This window comes from Cataglyphis hispanica, chromosome 16 (genome assembly GCF_021464435.1).
Source record: "Cataglyphis hispanica isolate Lineage 1 chromosome 16, ULB_Chis1_1.0, whole genome shotgun sequence".
NCBI classification, from domain to species: Eukaryota; Metazoa; Arthropoda; class Insecta; order Hymenoptera; family Formicidae; genus Cataglyphis; species Cataglyphis hispanica.
Genome location: NC_065969.1, coordinates 3187841 through 3204074, shown reverse-complemented (window position 1 = coordinate 3204074; position 16234 = coordinate 3187841). Strand labels below are relative to the sequence as shown.

At 36.5% G+C, this 16234-nt stretch overlaps 1 protein-coding gene across 2 annotated transcripts in view; it reads right to left on the bottom strand.

The window, feature by feature from the left end:
- Positions 1 to 1225: 1225 nt before the first annotated feature.
- LOC126855499 (E3 ubiquitin-protein ligase MYCBP2) overlaps positions 1226 to 16234 on the bottom strand; it is a 174365-nt gene continuing 159356 nt past the window's right edge. Inside the window, exons 17-40 of one of the 2 annotated variants that reach the window (XM_050603198.1) lie at positions 12286 to 12508; positions 11853 to 12215; positions 11522 to 11728; positions 11075 to 11280; positions 10852 to 11002; positions 10428 to 10779; positions 10178 to 10358; positions 9676 to 9866; positions 9173 to 9238; positions 8713 to 8802; positions 8100 to 8323; positions 6429 to 7973; positions 6182 to 6353; positions 5654 to 6039; positions 5448 to 5577; positions 4968 to 5374; positions 4776 to 4890; positions 4496 to 4686; positions 3995 to 4420; positions 3547 to 3915; positions 3254 to 3478; positions 2396 to 3168; positions 1943 to 2310; positions 1226 to 1856 (exon numbers count right to left, since the gene is read on the bottom strand). In XM_050603198.1, coding sequence (XP_050459155.1) covers positions 1741 to 1856; positions 1943 to 2310; positions 2396 to 3168; positions 3254 to 3478; positions 3547 to 3915; positions 3995 to 4420; positions 4496 to 4686; positions 4776 to 4890; positions 4968 to 5374; positions 5448 to 5577; positions 5654 to 6039; positions 6182 to 6353; positions 6429 to 7973; positions 8100 to 8323; positions 8713 to 8802; positions 9173 to 9238; positions 9676 to 9866; positions 10178 to 10358; positions 10428 to 10779; positions 10852 to 11002; positions 11075 to 11280; positions 11522 to 11728; positions 11853 to 12215; positions 12286 to 12508 — 7477 coding nt within the window. In that variant the 3' untranslated portion in view covers positions 1226 to 1740. Of the gene's footprint in view, positions 1857 to 1942; positions 2311 to 2395; positions 3169 to 3253; positions 3479 to 3546; positions 3916 to 3994; positions 4421 to 4495; positions 4687 to 4775; positions 4891 to 4967; positions 5375 to 5447; positions 5578 to 5653; positions 6040 to 6181; positions 6354 to 6428; positions 7974 to 8099; positions 8324 to 8712; positions 8803 to 9172; positions 9239 to 9675; positions 9867 to 10177; positions 10359 to 10427; positions 10780 to 10851; positions 11281 to 11521; positions 11729 to 11852; positions 12216 to 12285; positions 12509 to 16234 lie in introns of both variants that reach the window. The other variant, XM_050603196.1, reaches the window with a different exon arrangement.

Here is a 16234-nt window from a genome sequence, read left to right as displayed (position 1 = left end):
TCGAATGTTTGAATTTGTAATGTCGTGCTAAATTAAACGATCAAGAATGATTAATATTTATTATATTTTGTCGCATCCGCGCCAAAATATTTAATTTCTCAAATATGTAATCTCTTATACAAAGTTTATCATAATCGACACTAACAAAATCGTAAAAATAAGACGGAAATAAAAATCAACGCGCAATGATGTTCATCATGTTCAACATATAGTAGATAATAGCGTTCAAAATGTAAAAAGTTTCTTTATCGTGATCAATCATCAGTCAAACACTTTTGTGATGTCTAGACAATTGCAGTTTAAATCTGAATTGTTTTAACTTTTACTTTATCATTTAATAAGTCTAAATACACATTGCTTTTTTAACACTATCTAATTCTGATCAGTTTTTAATTGGAAAAGTTTCATAAAATAGAACTACTTATTTGATTCTTTGCCATTTATAATTCTTATAAGTTTATTATAATTTGTATATATAAATGTAATCTTTTATTCTATTCTATATAGAACATAAAAACTGATACACGTGATACATGCATCTTGTAACATGATTATATGTCAGATAAATCATTGGCAAAATATAAAATATAGCGAGATCGTATATGAATAAATAGTACATAATTGGAACGTATTGATGAAACAGCATTCTTCATTTAATTCTGTAAGCTTAAGAATATAAGTAATAATAACTGGTTCGCAACATCATTCACAAATAAAATTCACATATGTGATAATGCAGTGCAGCTATTAATGCAATGGTGCTATTATCTGCACATTTAATGTATCCAATAAGATACATTATATGCGTACATAGTAAAAAGGATAATGTAATAATACGTACTCATGATACGCACAATATGAAAACAAAAAAAACAAAAATGAAACGCAAAATATAGCATATGGTCACTTATTGATTATTTCATTGAGATGGAGACATAAAGAATATATATAACTTCTAATAATTAGCTTATAATTATATGTATATTCATATTCATATATATATATATATATATATATATATATATATATATATATATATATATATACATAAATATATATAATTATTATTTTTAATAATATATATATAATTATATATATAATTATTATTTAATTATATATATTATTACATATAATTATAACTATATGTATAATTATATATATATAATATTAATATATAATACATAAATAACTATATATGTATATACATGTCTTACTATGTATATACGTATATCATCTTTTTCATTCATTTTTAATGTCTATTAATGATACTTGTGATAATTTAGTATACTTTCTTAAATACACACACTTTCGTCATATATATATATATATATATATATATATATATATATATATATATATATAACTTACTTGTATATTACTTATTGATATACTAGAGTCAATCATTTATTATATAAATAGTACGGGAGTTATATGTTATTTTACGTCTTTCTAAATATTAAGATACGTATTACGAGTATTTTTTTTCCTCTATCTATAACATCCTGCATGACGTAAAATTCTTTCCCTTTTAATCATATGTGGAAGTTTGATAAGCAAGTTATCGAGCTTTTTTTGCTATCGGGAGTTAATTACTAAATTTACTTATAAAAACGTGCGACTTATCCATTACTTTACAAGATACGTCTCTCCTCACATCTCCTTATCATCGCGAATCCATTTTCATACTTGGCTATTAAACTGTGTCAATTCCATTAAAAATCATAAGGTAGCACTGGAAGCTTAAAACGTGTGTGCGTTGCGGCAGATACCGCAACCTAGAGCAAATTCTTCTCCGGTCGGCGGATGCTTCACATGCAATGGGCATTCGTCACCTTCTAATTGCTTAGCTTTGGAACCTTGAAAGAAAAACATAGATATGACATTATCGTCTTTGGAAGACAATTATCATCTTGAAACTATCTTGATGAAAAAAAGCACGTACCAGCGGGACATACAGGCAACTCGCTCTTCGGGATGGTGGTAACACGCTGGAAGTCGTCGTGACAGGGTTTGCAGAAATGCGTGGTTCCGAAGCAGAAGAAGACTGCCACCGAGCAGCAGTATCGACATTTATACTCGAGAAAGTCCGCTCCGTGCTTCGGACACATCTGTGCTCTTGCCACGTCGCTACAGCCACCGCACACTAGTTCCGCGGGGTCGAAAGATTCCCCGCCTAGCTGTGCGTCGCATCGCGCCTCACCACCATAATAAGCCTTCTGACATTTGTAACATACGTAATACGCATACCGTTCCATCGCGTAGGCAGCGGAGTCTTGATAACGACTACCGGGTGCAAATGCTCCTTCGGCCCTGCGAAAAATAATTTGTTGTATATATTTATAACATAGAATATTTTTCTTGCGATATCAAGTGCATATTTGAAAAGAAATATTACTTGTGCAGGCCTTCGTATTCCAAGCGCATTAAAGCCTTTCTTCGTACATCCTCATAGAGTTCTTTCACGCTTGCCAATTGCTCGGATAATGTTGGATGATCCATCGGTACTTTGCAGATCGGGCAGAGAGAGAAACCGAAAGTGATCCGCGGTCCTACCCAGCGCTTCATCAGGACGTGTCGGCAACAATGTAGATGGAACACATGGCCGCACTGCAACTGAATTGCCGGCGCGCAGGACAGGGCTTCGGTGAAGCAAATCATGCACATGTCATCGGCGTCCTGTTTTAAATCCGTCCCCGATAAGCAACGATGCAAGCAAGGTAAACAAGTTTTCTCGTTTCTAACACCCCCACAAATATGACCGCAAGAGTGAACCTTGTTACAAGCGTTTTTGGCATGTTCCTGACAATCGTGATCGGCACAGATGTTGCCTATGGCTAGCAAACCCGTATTTCCCGTGGTGCCGCAAAATCGGCAAATACCAGTAGTAGCACCGACCGGTTTTCTCGGCGAACCGTCGCGAAATTCTATTAATGCCTTCAATGTTCTGCTATCCGCTAGAGCCAAGATCCAGAAGAGTTTCGTTCTTCCGCAACCTTCGTGAAGGTCCACTCGTATCGCTTCCTCTTCTTCTTTGCACACTTGTCTGAGGTGCGTCCTGGTCCTTCTATGAAGATGTAGAATTTTGTCGCATTCCGCGCATAAATTACCGCAAACATTACATTGAATAATGGCTGTGGTCTCGTCGTCATCGTGATTACTACACATTGGCTACAAAAATGAGAAAAATAAAATTAATTAAAATTGTACTGTATATTATATATATAGTAAACAAGAAATGCAATAATAATCTTACTCTCGGCGGCAATGGTTGCCCTTCAGAACCGCTCCATTGACCAGACGATAATCTTTCAACGTGATCCGAATCCAAAACGCACAAAGACGCGAGTGCTAACCATAGCGTCGGGGATCGAAGGCATTCTGTAGGATCGCGACTCTTTTCGTCCAATCTGGTTAAATTTAAGATATTCTCGGCTATAGCCGCTTTCGTTATAGATGCCCATTCCTCCGATAACTTACCCTGTAATATGAATATCGATTTAGATATCGATTTAAATATATTAAAATCAACTTATATAACATACTCACCGATGCCATGTCCTTCAAAAGTTGGATTATTACTTCTGCTAGTTTACGCGTCATGCAACCTCTCAACCACCATCTTGTTCCAACATAACTTTTCGGATGAATGCTAGTAGCTAATGAAGTACTTTGAAGTGCCTTGCCATTTTCTTTCCCTTTCACTTTAACTTGTACATTCAAAGCTTTCGCGATACAGCTTAAAAATACGTCGAGAATTCCGGCAGAATGTTCGTTGAAGTCCGAAACATGAGTAAAACCGCTGTTCGCCGCAGATACGATACTAAAGTCGGTAGGCGGCAATCGTTCGACGTTTGTAACACTCGCTAGTGTTTCGGGTTTAATTTCGGGCAATATTCGTCTTAGAAGAGATGTTACCTGGAAAAATGCAATCGTGGTGAAAATGATTTCCAATTCCACGTATAATTTTTCAAGTGCTAATGAAAAGAGAATGTACCTGACGCTGTACTCTTGCTGATCCAGTATGCAACAAACTTAGTAGATCTTTTAGTAAACCAGTCTGATGTGATAAGTAATATTGTCCTACAGAACTTCCACTTAAAGCAAGAACCATAGAAAGCATTTCAAAGCAATAGGTATCGGCCGCTTTTGGCAAATCGCTGTTGTCACTCAACAGACTATTAACAGGCGTCGGTGAACACAGAAGCATCTCCCATTCTTCTCTCAAACGTATAGTTTCTTTTCTAATCGCTTGCACGATATGAGTACATACTTGTTTTTGTAAGTGCGTCAAATTACTTCTGCTAAATAATATTCCAACCATATGTTCTCGGAGATCATTACTATCCTCCAAATCTTCGTTAACGCCTTCTGTTGATTCTGTCTCTTGTTGCTTCTCTCCTTGTATAAGTTTCCCAAATACCTGTAATACAACATGATACATTGTGAGAATACAATATTTTAAACGAAAAAATAAATCATAAGAAATCAAACTTACTTGAGATGTAATTAAACGGAATACTTTCAAAGTTTCTGCCTCGCAATTTCTTTGCTGAATAGTCTGTGCGCTTAGTTGTTTTCCTATTCTTAAAGAGCCTCCTTCGATCTCACCAAGCACTCTAATTTGACGAACTCTCAAAGAATTATCTGGACCCTTTAATTCCATACCTATTACTATATGGCGTTGATCTATACATAGTTACAATATGAGAAAGATTAAACGTCTTTAAAGCATACCTTGTTTTAAAATAATAATAATTACAACATTTTTATATTACCAGTGATTGGACAATTAATCCATCCAGCTGATCTACTTTCAATCTCAACAGAAATTAACTTTGTCATCTCATCTGCATTAACACCGGATAGGAAAGTTATGCTTGACACTTTGTGCTTTTGAATAAAAATGTTTAATTAGAAAAATATTATTAGGTATACAAGTAAACCTAATTTTTATGAAAAGAACTTACTGTTAAATCGCGGCAGTTATCGATATGTACATACAACATTCTAGGCATGGTATGAGCACCACAAATTATAGTAATCACTTTAGTTTTGTTACGATCTTCATCTCCAGATTCCCAAAATGTTTCCGTTGAATTGTCTGTTAGACTACCAATCATGGCTTGGCGACTGGAGGCTTTGATCTCGATGCTAGATGTTAAATCCTTTAAAGCTTCCACACAACTGCTTATCTGTTGCGAAACTGTTGAGTGGTGACTCTCATGCATACTCATTGTCACATCCTCTTCTTCTTCGGAACGTGAAAGAATTTTGCTAATATTACTAAATACGTGACTTCTATGCAGAAACATGTGATCTGCTGGCGTAAATCGGATTCCCCAGCACCGAATCGCAGCTTGTTGTAATGGAGATCCTGTAAATAATATTTAATAATTACAATATATCTATTTTAAAAATGTCCATTTAGATTTGCTGTGAATATTTACCAAGTGGTGGTAATAGCATTAAATCCGCAATAGTTTGCAATAAAGTATGAAACACAGTGGGTAATGGATTGACAGCTTCTCCAGCTATCATTAAATCACATAAAGGATGCTCACTGACGCCTATCGTATCCTGAAAATTAAAACAATAATCATATCATATTCATGTCAACATTAACAAATAAATTCTTGTTAAAAATATCGCTTACATGATCTTCTTTCTTTTCTGTTTTGTTATCGTCATCAGTAGCATCTGTATTATCAGAAGGAACGATCGGCGTAAGAGACGAGACGAACCACCATAGTAAGTCGTGCAAACAAATTGGTTGTGTTACGCTTCTTAAAAGCCAATTTAACGCCTGCATCGCGTAAACTCGACAGGCGCCGCGACGCAATGCTTGCTTCATCGCAAGCTGCAGATGTTGCAAGTTGTGTTGTTGAAGAACGAACAACATCACAGGTCTCATGAGAATCTCAATTCGATCGTTACTTGCTACTTCGGTTTGGCTAGTGGACACTATTGCGGATTGATCCATTGATGGCACTAATTTCTGAAGTGCAGCAGACGGATAACACAAAAGCGAAGAACCTGCTTCTGAAAAATAATAAAAAATTTATTGTTATATTAATAAAATATTTATTAATATTTATTTATGAAAAAAAAAATTAGCGATTATTTATAATAAAAAATAACAAATTTTTTTTATATGCATAGAAATGTATAGAAATGCGCGTACCATTACTCATTTCGCTACTACTATTATTTCGTTTTCTCATCATAACAACTCTGCCATCGTTACTGTTTCTAGCCCAAGGTGCGCCAGTAGACATAGATACCGATCTATGGAACATGCTACGATTCTTGCCGCTTTCATTATCACTGTCACTCATTGGATACTCTGACAATGGCTGAAAATTAGACGATATAATTGAAGCAATGTTAAGTATTAAAAATAAAAAAAAATAAAAAAAATAATTTCTTACTCTGCCATTTGTGATATTAAACGTGCCACTGCTTCCTTCATAATTATTTTGTTGTCCATTTTCACGTCTCAGAGTTTCTTCGTAATATCTTTCGTCGTGACTTTGTGAGTGATGAACACCTAAAGCTTGCAAACACTGGAATGGTCCGGTTGGCGGAAATGGTCCGGCGGCCTCTGGAGGACTATAATTCTCCGCCACAGACGATAAAGTCTGCGAAGGTCGTCTCTGCTGTTTTGGGATATTAAAGCCAGAAGCGCTAGCCAAATCCAACAAAAACATCGCATTGTTTTTCATAATAATATGAGTTTCATTTGCACTGGGACTGTTAATCGGAGAGAGAATTTTGCTTGTGCCGTTTTTTCTCTTGGAAATTCCGCTTACAAATTTCTTTGCAAATTTGCTCTTTCTGGCCTTCAAATACTTATCTCTACATGTGTCACAGATTAAATACCATGAACTACCACCAACACCGCCATCTCCGCAATTGCCTGCCCACCCCACGCAGTAATTTCCACCACTGTTGTATCCTTTTCCGCCCGCGTGCCAGCCACAACCTGGATGCATTGTCTTCATATGATAAGTGACTGGATGTGGAAACATCAGGCCACAAAGTTCGCAGATAGTCTCGCGCTCGATTCCCGTCAAAACCTCAGATGCATTCGCTCTACCAATAGGCTTCCATTCCTTCTTTTTCCGACTACTTTTCTTTTCGCGTTCCTTCACTTTATCTTCTCTGGGACGTTTCTCTGGTATCGGCCGTTTCGCCAGCTTCATTGTTTGTATTTGCGATATAGGACTAGGCAGGATCGATTGTTGTTCGATAGCCTGTAAACAATTGGTGCTGAGTTCTTCCCATAGAAAAACCAGGCTCTTCAATGCGGGTGGCAGTACCGCAACTGTGTGAAATTCGGGCAAGGAACTGAGCTTGCCCGAGTTTGCCTGAACCTCTTCTTTGAACGTATTCTCCTGTTTTTTCCTGCTCCTATTGGCATTAGCGTTCGCAGCTGAACGCGTGAGTGTCTCCAACGTACTAGGTTGGATGTGCAAATAATTGCCGGCATTCGTCACTTCCACGGAATGTCTCTGCCGTGCCTTTTGTTCTTGTTGCTGCTTGTCACTGGATTGTACAACGGTATGTCTGGTTACAACCAGTGCACCTTGTTTCGGTAAACTTGGATGGAACTTGAGGAAACTCGCACAAGCCATAGCATCGTGCACAATCCCTTCATGCCACAAAAACGCCGCAAAAACAGCTCTTAAACATTCTGCTACAGAAGGACTAATCGCTTCTTTAACCTTGTCTTTACTTAAATTTAAAGCACGATTAGGATTTGGACTCTGCTGTGCGTTGGCAGGCGACATGGCACGTTTTGCTCTAGTTTTCACAGCCTTCATGTGATCTCTCCTGCTCATTTTAGGCGAGTGTCGTTCGTCTTTTACTCCGGACGAGCCGATACTGAAATGACCTTTCATAGCTGTAGTAGCATTTTCGGGGCTTGTTTGTGTTTGCGCTTGAGACATTTTGCGCGGACTTTCCTGAGAATCCTATAATAAATAATATGATTTATATAGTTCCTTGTATAATTTTATAAACGATATCATATAATAAAGATTTTTTCATGTATCTTACTGAATAAAGTAAGACAATTAAAATGCAAAAAAGTTGCTTACAGCACACTCTTTTTTAGGAGTATCGGGTGGACTCGCTATGCTGCCCTCAGATCTCATGTGTAAAGAACTGCAACTTGGACTCGGTGATAGATCACGCGTATTGGCAGTAGTACTGATGCCACTCGGTGACTGAGATGGATCTCTAGTCAAGCTGCTAACCAAGGCACTTGTGTCACTCTGTGTCGAACCGCGCCGTTGCGACGTTATGCTGTCGATCATCCCTCCTGACATTTTAAAAAGAAATAATAATATAATAATGGCCGCGAGTTGTGTGTCCGTTATTCATAAAATACATTCGAATATTCAATCCTGATGGCAAGAGAATATCATTTTCTCACCTTATTGGCAAACGCATGGATAGTGATAGAGCAAGACACTTATAACATTCGCTTATACAATTCATACAAAAAGGTTAAATCATGCAGTTTAACTTCGTGCGACCGTGTTAAAAATTAAAAGTTTCTAAAGAATATATATACACTTCTTTCGTTTTTGTATTAAAGTGTAGAATATAAATTACAACAGAATAAATCTGATGACTGAATGTTCGATTTTGATATGATGTATATCAAGATTAGGATGTAATTATATTAGCGTGTATTAATGGTCTTACCTAATAGGGAGAGGCCGACACTGCGGGGGGAGCCGCAGAGTACAGGGCTGCTACTCATACTCTCTCCCCCTCCTATCGCGCTTCTCCCACCTAATAATTTTGATTAATTGTAGCAAATTTATTAAGTACGTCTTAGTAGTTATGCTCTTGATTTTCTGAATCGCATAAAGAGTTCACTTTATGCATATGATGTAAACAGTCATGCATCAACTAAAGAATGAAACTATATCGCGTGCCATTCCGATTGCTATTTCGCATGCATAATATAATATCGTAATATTCACTGATCAATATGTGAAATGGGATTCTACTGTGCCATCAATTTATATATCCTATATGCATATATGTATATAATAAATGGTGTGATAATATATTAAAACAGATCTTCAATGATACAAAGATTCTGTGCACTATTCGATATTTTACAACTTTAGTAATTCAATAGGATAGGAGCGAGTACCTGGTGCATTAGCAGCAGGAGGGAAGAGGCAATTGCCAGAAACGGCTGGCTGTCGACTGGACCCAGCTAAGATCAACATGACTAATTTGTTATAACTAATTCACAAACAATATATATATATATATATATATATATATATATATATATATATATTTAATTAATAGTTAATATAATTGTCTAATATTCTTTTCTATCACATCTATTTATGTTCTTTATCATAATATCACTATATTGAATGTCATTTTCATATTCTAATACGCGATAAAAAAAGGAAATAGAGTAAATACAAAATATTTTACATTGCTGCCTTATAAGTATCAGCGTCTGTTCTCACAACTTCTGAAATAATTTCATTTTCAAAGCAATTGCCAAATAGTGCCAAATTACACAAAAGTACACATGGATGTACAATATAAAAAAATGAGTCATGAAATAAATTTGTTCGATAGAGAAATGAAAGAGAGATAGAGAGTTTATATTTTAATAAAGTGTCGCATATATACCAGGTATTGGAACCGGGCTAGAAGACGGGCTGTGAAATCTGGGCGATCCACCTTGGGGATTCTTCGGCGAGGAACTTCGTGATGTTCGCCGCGGTGTCTCCGGTGGTGTCGCTCCATTGCCATTTGCACGGCTTTCCCCCATTGCTTTTACCAACTCTTTCACAGATACGCCCACAAATTCGGAAAAATCTCTGAAAAATATTAATCATATGTGCAACGTAGAAATTCCAATACTTTGAAAAAATTTACTATTTTTAAATATTGGTTATGAAATTTGTTATGCAAAGAAGAAATAAGTAGCATAAATATTAAGATAAATCGTTTTTTTATGTTTACAAAAGGACTCGATAGTTTCAAAGTTTACGCAAAGAAAAAATTTATTCAGAGAAAAAGATTAAATAATTACGTAAATAATTTTTAAATTGACGGATAAAAAATGGTATATATATTTAAAAGTATTAAAAATTTATCAGAAAAATATATTATGCACGAAAATAAATACCTGCCCGGGGAACTTCTTTTCTCTCCATGACATTTATCATCACCTCGTAGCCATTTCTGAAGAACACTAAATTTTCCACCACCACCTTCTCTTTCCCGCTCTTTAGCTACTCTTTCTTTCGAATGAGGTTTCGAAAACTTTGGAGTACCATCAATCTTTTCCGGTATGAAGCGTTCGCTTCCTAAACATATATTTAACAAATATTTATATGCAATATTATTCATTTAAATTTATTTTTACAATTATGCACCTGGCGAATCATGTTGATTATATGAGCCAAAAACAAAAGGATTTGTATTACAACCCTCAATAGATTCAGCCGTATCCGCCGTGTAATTTTGTGCGGTAAAATTGAAGCCCTCGTGGCTAACAGAAGGTACCGAAAAATCAAAACCTTTATTACTTGGTGAAATGGCCGGGTCTGGTATTGGCTTTTTTTCGATCGGATCGTTTTCTAAATCCTGTTCAAGTTTCATATAAATTACGTCAGTTTGTTTGTTGATCGCGAGCGACCATGCTTCTACGCTCCGATTCTTATCGAAGCAATATTTCACCACCGAATCGTCATCGATACGCACCCATGTTCCTTCATGATTCACGCACTGTAACAGGTGAATCATGAAGCGTCATATTTCACGTGTAAGCGAATACTTATTAATGCATAATCAACTTACGTATTCTTGAACAGTCACTGTATTTCCAAGCGCTAACATTCCAATTGGCGCGCCCTTCAAGCTTGGTTTACTTCTAATATTGTGTCCAGAAGCGCCACATTTCACGACTATCATGCTTCTTCCGGCGTCAAAGGTTACTGTCTTTCTTTTGCTACAAAAAAAAGCAATTATATTAAAATTAATAAAAATGCATAAGAAACGAAAGAAAGATTCGTTTACATACTCATCACCAGTATCAGGCCGCTTTCGCAAAATGGTTTCCTTAATGACTTGATCTAGAATGGACTTTGGTTCCTCTACTGGTAGAAGCAAAGTTTTCCCTAAATGCTGATTGTACTGCAAACACCAGGCTTCGAGATGACTACTTTTACAGTATTCTTTGATTGTCTCCGCGTTTAAACGTAACCAAACGCCGTCATCATTATGAATCTAATCAAGTAGAAAAGCAGAGTTTTAGTTTCATTTATATATCTTTTTTTGTTTTTGAAATACATAAAAATAATTTAAACTAAAATCGTATAAAAATAAAAATACAATGATATTTTTGCCAACGTTTTTTTTTTTGATATCTTCATATTTGGCGAAAATCTATGTCATTTTCATTTATTCCTTATATTTAGTTTTAAAAATATGAATTCGATTAGAGCGTCGATAACTTTTTATGTATTACCTCATCGACGAAAGCTATAGTGCCATTAACCGGAACAAATCCGATTTGTTCGCTTTGCAGCGACGGATGAGCCCGTATTCTTAAACCAGCACTATTCTTTGCTACAAATTTTCTGAGTCTGCTCGGCTGAAGCTGAGGCTTTTTGACAATGTTCTGAGTGGGCGGTTGCATACCTTGAGGAGGTTCCTTTACTTCAACTTTATAATTCTAAAGAAGACAAAAGTACTTTAAGCTTTATTTCCGACTAGTAAAACAACAGTACAATGGGATTAAAATTGAGAATCCAATTTAATTCTGAATGATATCTTTGAAAGATAAACAGTCAACGTACATCCTCCATGTTATAACCGTCCACCGTGATCATCAGCGAGTACCAACCGACCGAGGATGGTGTCCACGTAGCACTGTAACTGCCATCACCGTTGGGTCTTACTAGCATACTCTCGCTCGATCTCTTGACGGTGGGAGACATGAATCTCAGTTCCTCGAACGAGTAATTTTGATAGGCTTTCATGATGGTGATGGCATAGAAGCACATTTTGTTGTTGATGGTCACTTCGTACGGGACGTCCAAGGATGGTTGTGGATGACCTCCAAAGGTTAATGGATCCGGTTGAGAAACACGGCGAATTTTCCTGCTCTGATCGGATTCCGTGATGTCTGTCTTGTCGATTGGTACCGCCTTGACTTCGATCTGTAAAGACGACATTTTGACATTAAGAGATCCCGATCGAGAGTATAATCTGGGAAGCAGAGAAATATACCTTTAATCCGGATACGTGCACGACTTCGCCGTATTGATCTCTCGTGAGCACGGTGACGATCGCCGGCCATCCGCATCTCATTTCTTCCCGCGAATATAATGCCTCACATTGAGAGGGATCGACGAAACTATCCGGTTGCAACCATCGCGCGAGTCTGCCACCACTGGTGCCGGCTGAGCAGGAGACGAAATCGCGCAGGAAGAGACGCTCGTTTGAGTGACAACTGATAAAACAAGCATTTCAAATTTAATTAGTTAGAAAAGTGTTTTTTATGACAGCGCTATAAGTATAATCTCTCCTTAAGTATACTCTTAAATAATCACGAGCGCGCATACACGTATTTAGTGTTATAAGTATTAAGTATATGGAAAAAAAATTAATTTCATATTTAAGGAAAATTTTGGAAAAAAAATTCCATCTTTTTCTGCGTTAATTTATTTTTTAAATCATTATATTTATTTTCTATAATTGCACTTAATCTTTAATTCATATTCACATCGAAAACTCTTCTTATTCATATCATGGTTCGAAATTTGTCGCGAGATATGCAAGCAAAAATTAAAGTTTCTCGTTCGGCATGCAAAAGTTGAGGAAAATCTCGAAAAATTATTTATTTATTAATAAATATCCAAAGTGCAGGGAAACTTCGCATCGAACTAATTATATATTCTGATTAATATAGTACGATATAAAATTACGCGCGAGGAATAAGAAATGGAGATTTTTCTGCGTTAATTTATTTTTTGAATCATTATATTTACTTGTGCTTGCAACTGCGCTTAATCTTTAACTCATATTCATATTGAAAATTCTTCTATTCATATCGTCGTACAGTATTTGCCGCAAGATATGCAAGCCAAAGTTACGTTTTTCGACTGGCATGCAAAAATCTCGAAAGATCTTTTATTAATGAATATCTAAAGCGCAAAGAAACTTCGCATAGAACTAATCGTATATTCTGATTAATATAGCACGATATAAAATTGCGAGCGAGGAGTATGGAAATGGAGGATTTTCCGTTAAAACTTTTAATCCTTCGTTAGTCACATCAGGGAGAGCCGTAACGCGCTGAGAATACAAGATCATTGTACGACGAGATATACCGGGATATAAACGTCGCGAAAGTTCGCGGAGAGCGCACTTTTATCACGAGATCGAGCTAAGTCTATTACCGGTGCAGGTAGAGCGAGCACAGTTCATTAAAGCGAGTTTGAGAGCCGCGATGCCCCTAATTGGTTAGTGCGCGGTTCTCGGCTGGGTAGATCGCGAATAGAGGACGATGCTCCTCTACCAGTCAGACAATCGTCGCTCTTCTCCCGTTCGGAATCTCGTCGGACTCATACCTAATAAGGCACAATCACATCGCGGTTCTTCTCCTCGAAGCTCGTCAACGTGATCCGCGTTCTCGCTACCTCTGTACTATTGTATTTAAGTGAGCGAACTGTATTTGACATTTAAACGCATTTGTGTGAGAGAAACGGATGTTATAAAGTTTCTGAAATTTAGGTCACATAGTAACTCTATTCTAGATGATATAAAACATGTTCTGTGCATGAGCTAAGCTATTTAAAATTTTTTAATTTCACGATATTTCAATTTTTCCATTTCATATATAAATTTTTAATATCTTTAATCATTTTTCATTTATGGTTTTCTCACGAGTATAGAATCAACTCCGTGTTTTTAATATCGTGAAAACCGGTATTCTGGGAAAATCATGCGTGAGAGATCTTGATGGAATTCGTGTATCGATCGATTGCAGTATTTCCGCATGAAATGTAATCAAAATTGATATTTTCTTCGATGACTCTACGATCAATAAATTCATAATACATAAACTCAGTTTAAGAGTTTAATTAACATACAATATATAAATATAATGTATAAAAAGTACTTATTAATCTCTTTTTCAGATTTGTATTTTTTTATCGAAAAAATTTGAATGTTTCACGAATAATTATCAATAATTCTTCTAAAAGAATTTATATAAGCAACAAAGTTTTAGTCTTTTATACGCAAACTATTAAATAGAATATCTCTTAAATTACACTTGGTGTCGTTTCAATCATTAATTTAATTTTGAGAGATATTTTCCAACATCGTTTTGTTCGTTAATTTAATTTTGAGAGAAACCACTTTAACGGATTCTAGATTAGAAGGAATTAGATTCCGGTGATACCTCGACTCAGAATGAGAGAGTTATGTTATAGCCTCGATCCAGGTCTGCGGTATCTCGCGCGTATCAAACCATGTAACAAATGTAATTTTCGCGAGTCAGATATAAGCGCCGAGGAGCAGCGCGCTCTCGCCATCGATCATAGTCACGACGAAAAAGATGAACGAGCGGCATGCTAAAGATAATAGACAGTGGTGCATAATACGGGAGAGAAAGAGAGAAAGAAAGAGGGGAGGGATCGGGAGCGTGCAGCTTTAAAGATCAGTATCCACGTGACGTACAGCTGGTACGTGACCATTTCGGAAATGGGCACTTCGCGGCACCTTTCAGTTTGAGAAACGCGTTATGAATGAATGGAATGACGTTTCATGCGTGTGGGAGAGGGGAAGAGGGAGGTGATGCGGTGCGGAGTCAAGAGGGGGTGGAGCGCAAGCAATTTCTCATGGGAAATTAAATGGGCAGGTTTCCGCTCATAAAGCGAAGAGCTTATACAACGGTATGGCGAGCTTTAGGGAAACGCTATCTGCTATTATGAAAAGCGACGTAGCCGACGTCTTTCAGGCCACTGTCTCGTTTTTATGGCACACTGCGCTTCCCTCGTCGCGTATTTCCGGTTCCGGCACAATATGTCGGAGACGGTACTTTTTGTCAAATGCCTCGCATATCTTTCTTTATTGTCGACAAGAAAACGTAATCGCGAAAATTACCAGCGCTTGTGCGTTACAGAAAAATCCGTAAAGATATATCGAACTCGCCCAAAGAAATCTATGCAGTATTTGTGCTTGGTAATGGATCTTTCTTCATTTTATTTATGGAAAACTTACATGTAAAAATCTAAACAATTTTCAAAAAGGTTCTAAAAAATACAAAATTTAATTTCTATTAATTTGAACACAAAGAAAAAATTTTTTTCGATGTTTTGAAACTATTTTTAGCAATTATATTTTATTCAATTATTCGTGATGCAAATAAATTTCGTTTTGATCATCTTATTAATTCTGATTCACGAAATGAAATTATTTTGATGATTAAAGCTTTATAAAGAGATTGAAGCACTAATAATGTATTGATAAAAAAATATAAATTTTGATATCTCTTTCTCAGCCTGTAAACATTGACACCTAAAATCTTTCCAATAATTTCTTTCCAATAATTGATATTAATTCTATTAGTTATAATTCTATCAATTAAAATTTTATCGTCATAGGCAATATGTTTCTTTATTGTACAAAGTTTCCTTGTTGAAGATAAGTTTGACAAAATTTTAAGAATTCTGTTTTTCTGTTCAGTGCCAATGTTTATGTTTACGTGCGTAGACTTTGAAAAAAAGCATACGTTTACACGAAATCTCCAGTAAATAATTAGTATGCACGCATTAATTATCTTATCTGCTAATGCTTAAAACCAGAAGCAGTTAATACTTCAATAATTTCGTTAACGATTGCAGTGCGATGCAAAATTCGATCAATATTTTTTACGATCAATCGAATTGTTATAAAAAAATTACCTTTATCAACAGTTTCACTTTCTATAGGAGCGACACACCGATTAAAACCTATTGAGTAGGATTACAAGCCCTGAACACGATTTACGCAATTAGCATCCGTGATGAACACCGGTCACCTCGGTACGGATCGAGGGCTCTCCGGACAGTAAGTTGGTCAAGGTCGTCCTGGCAGGTGTGCATCGACCATGGCTCGACGAAAATCGACGAGCGCGCTCGCTCTCGCAGAAGTCGATCCCCTTGGTGAGAGCAGCGCGCCGATCGGGCCC